This window comes from Silene latifolia, chromosome 6, assembly GCF_048544455.1.
Source record: "Silene latifolia isolate original U9 population chromosome 6, ASM4854445v1, whole genome shotgun sequence".
Classification (NCBI taxonomy): Eukaryota; Viridiplantae; Streptophyta; class Magnoliopsida; order Caryophyllales; family Caryophyllaceae; genus Silene; species Silene latifolia.
The window spans coordinates 71809230-71810617 of NC_133531.1; the positions used below are offsets into that span (position 1 = coordinate 71809230).

The 1388-nt window shown below is 40.4% G+C and overlaps 1 protein-coding gene across 1 annotated transcript; it reads right to left on the reverse strand.

Annotated features, from left to right (window-relative positions):
• Positions 1-211: 211 nt before the first annotated feature.
• LOC141588214 (uncharacterized) lies at positions 212-772 on the reverse strand. The gene has a single exon (XM_074409668.1). It carries the CDS (start codon positions 770-772, stop codon positions 212-214), a length of 561 nt encoding a protein of 186 aa, XP_074265769.1.
• Positions 773-1388: the final 616 nt, after the last annotated feature.

The window sequence follows — 1388 nt, forward strand, 5'->3', positions numbered from 1 at the left end:
TGCCTCCGCATCCTCACGACGATCCCATAAGATAACACACCTTTGATCCTTAGGAGGGGATTCCTGCAAAACAGTAGACACCTTGCTCGGAATAGGAGACTTCCGACACTTAGATAAGTCATGGTTAGCAAAAGTGTCTATAGCATACAAAGAATGAACCGAAGGAGAGTGGGAGTTGGGTTTATTGATTTCAAATTTAACAACTGTCCCATCAAATTTCATGGTAATTAAGAGACCCTTTTGAGACATCAATCTTAGTCCCTGCAGTCTTTAAGAATGGTCTCCCTAATAAGACTAGTATAGCACCTGCCTCATTTTTCATGTCAAGAACATAAAAGTCAGTCGGAAAGACTAACTTACCAACACCAACAATGACATTCTCCACAACCCCCTTAGGATAGACACTAGACCTATCAGCCAGTTGAATTACTACACTAGTGCCTTTTAAGGGTCTAAGTTTGAGTTTTTCATAAATAGCATAAGGGATGACATTAATAGATGCCCCTAAATCTAACAAGGCCTTTTCAAATCTAAGGCCTCCTATGGTGCAAGGGATAGCAAACATACCCGGGTCACCACATTTAGGGGGTAACTTCTTTTGAAATAGAGCAGGCACATATTCACTAATCTTCCCCTTAGGACCTTTACCCTTGACTATCTTCATCCCTTTCAATTTGTTATTCCTTTTAATGGTGCATAATTCTTGTAAAAATTTAGCATATTTAGGAACACTCTTTAAAATATTAAGAAGAGGGATGTTTACCTCGCACATTTAGAACACCTCATAAATGTCTTCGTCATGCTCAAAGTGTTGGGTCCTTCTCAGTGCATCGGGAAAACGTACATCAGGTTCCACCACCGGTATAAAATAAATAATCGGCTCCTTCTCCTTAACAATAGAAGCTTTTTCACCTTCCTCGATCACTATCTCTTCCTCTTCTTCATGAATTGTAGGAGTTTTGATGTGCTTCTTCTTTTTCTCTACCTCCTGATGCGTGTCCTAAATATGATGTTTTACACCCTATTTTACACGTATTTCAGACCTCAATTATGTAGTTTATGCTACTATTTTCCCTATTTCCGTCTACTTTCGTGTTCTTGTGTAATATTGCAAAAACGCGAAGAATCCAGCGGAAAATGAGCCAAATCCGTCCCCGAGTACTTGGCATATTATTTGACATGAATTATTTACTCAAGAAACGAACTTGGTGCGCATTTCAAGGCCTGAAAGACAAATTTACGAGAAGATGGCAGAAGCATAACTCCAGTAGAGGCAGTCGATCGACTGACATACTCGGTCGATCGACCAAGGAAGCTGAATCTTAAGTATCAAGTCAGAAGCTACTGTTCACATCGTGCTTAGGTCGATCGACCACGGTGCTCGGTCG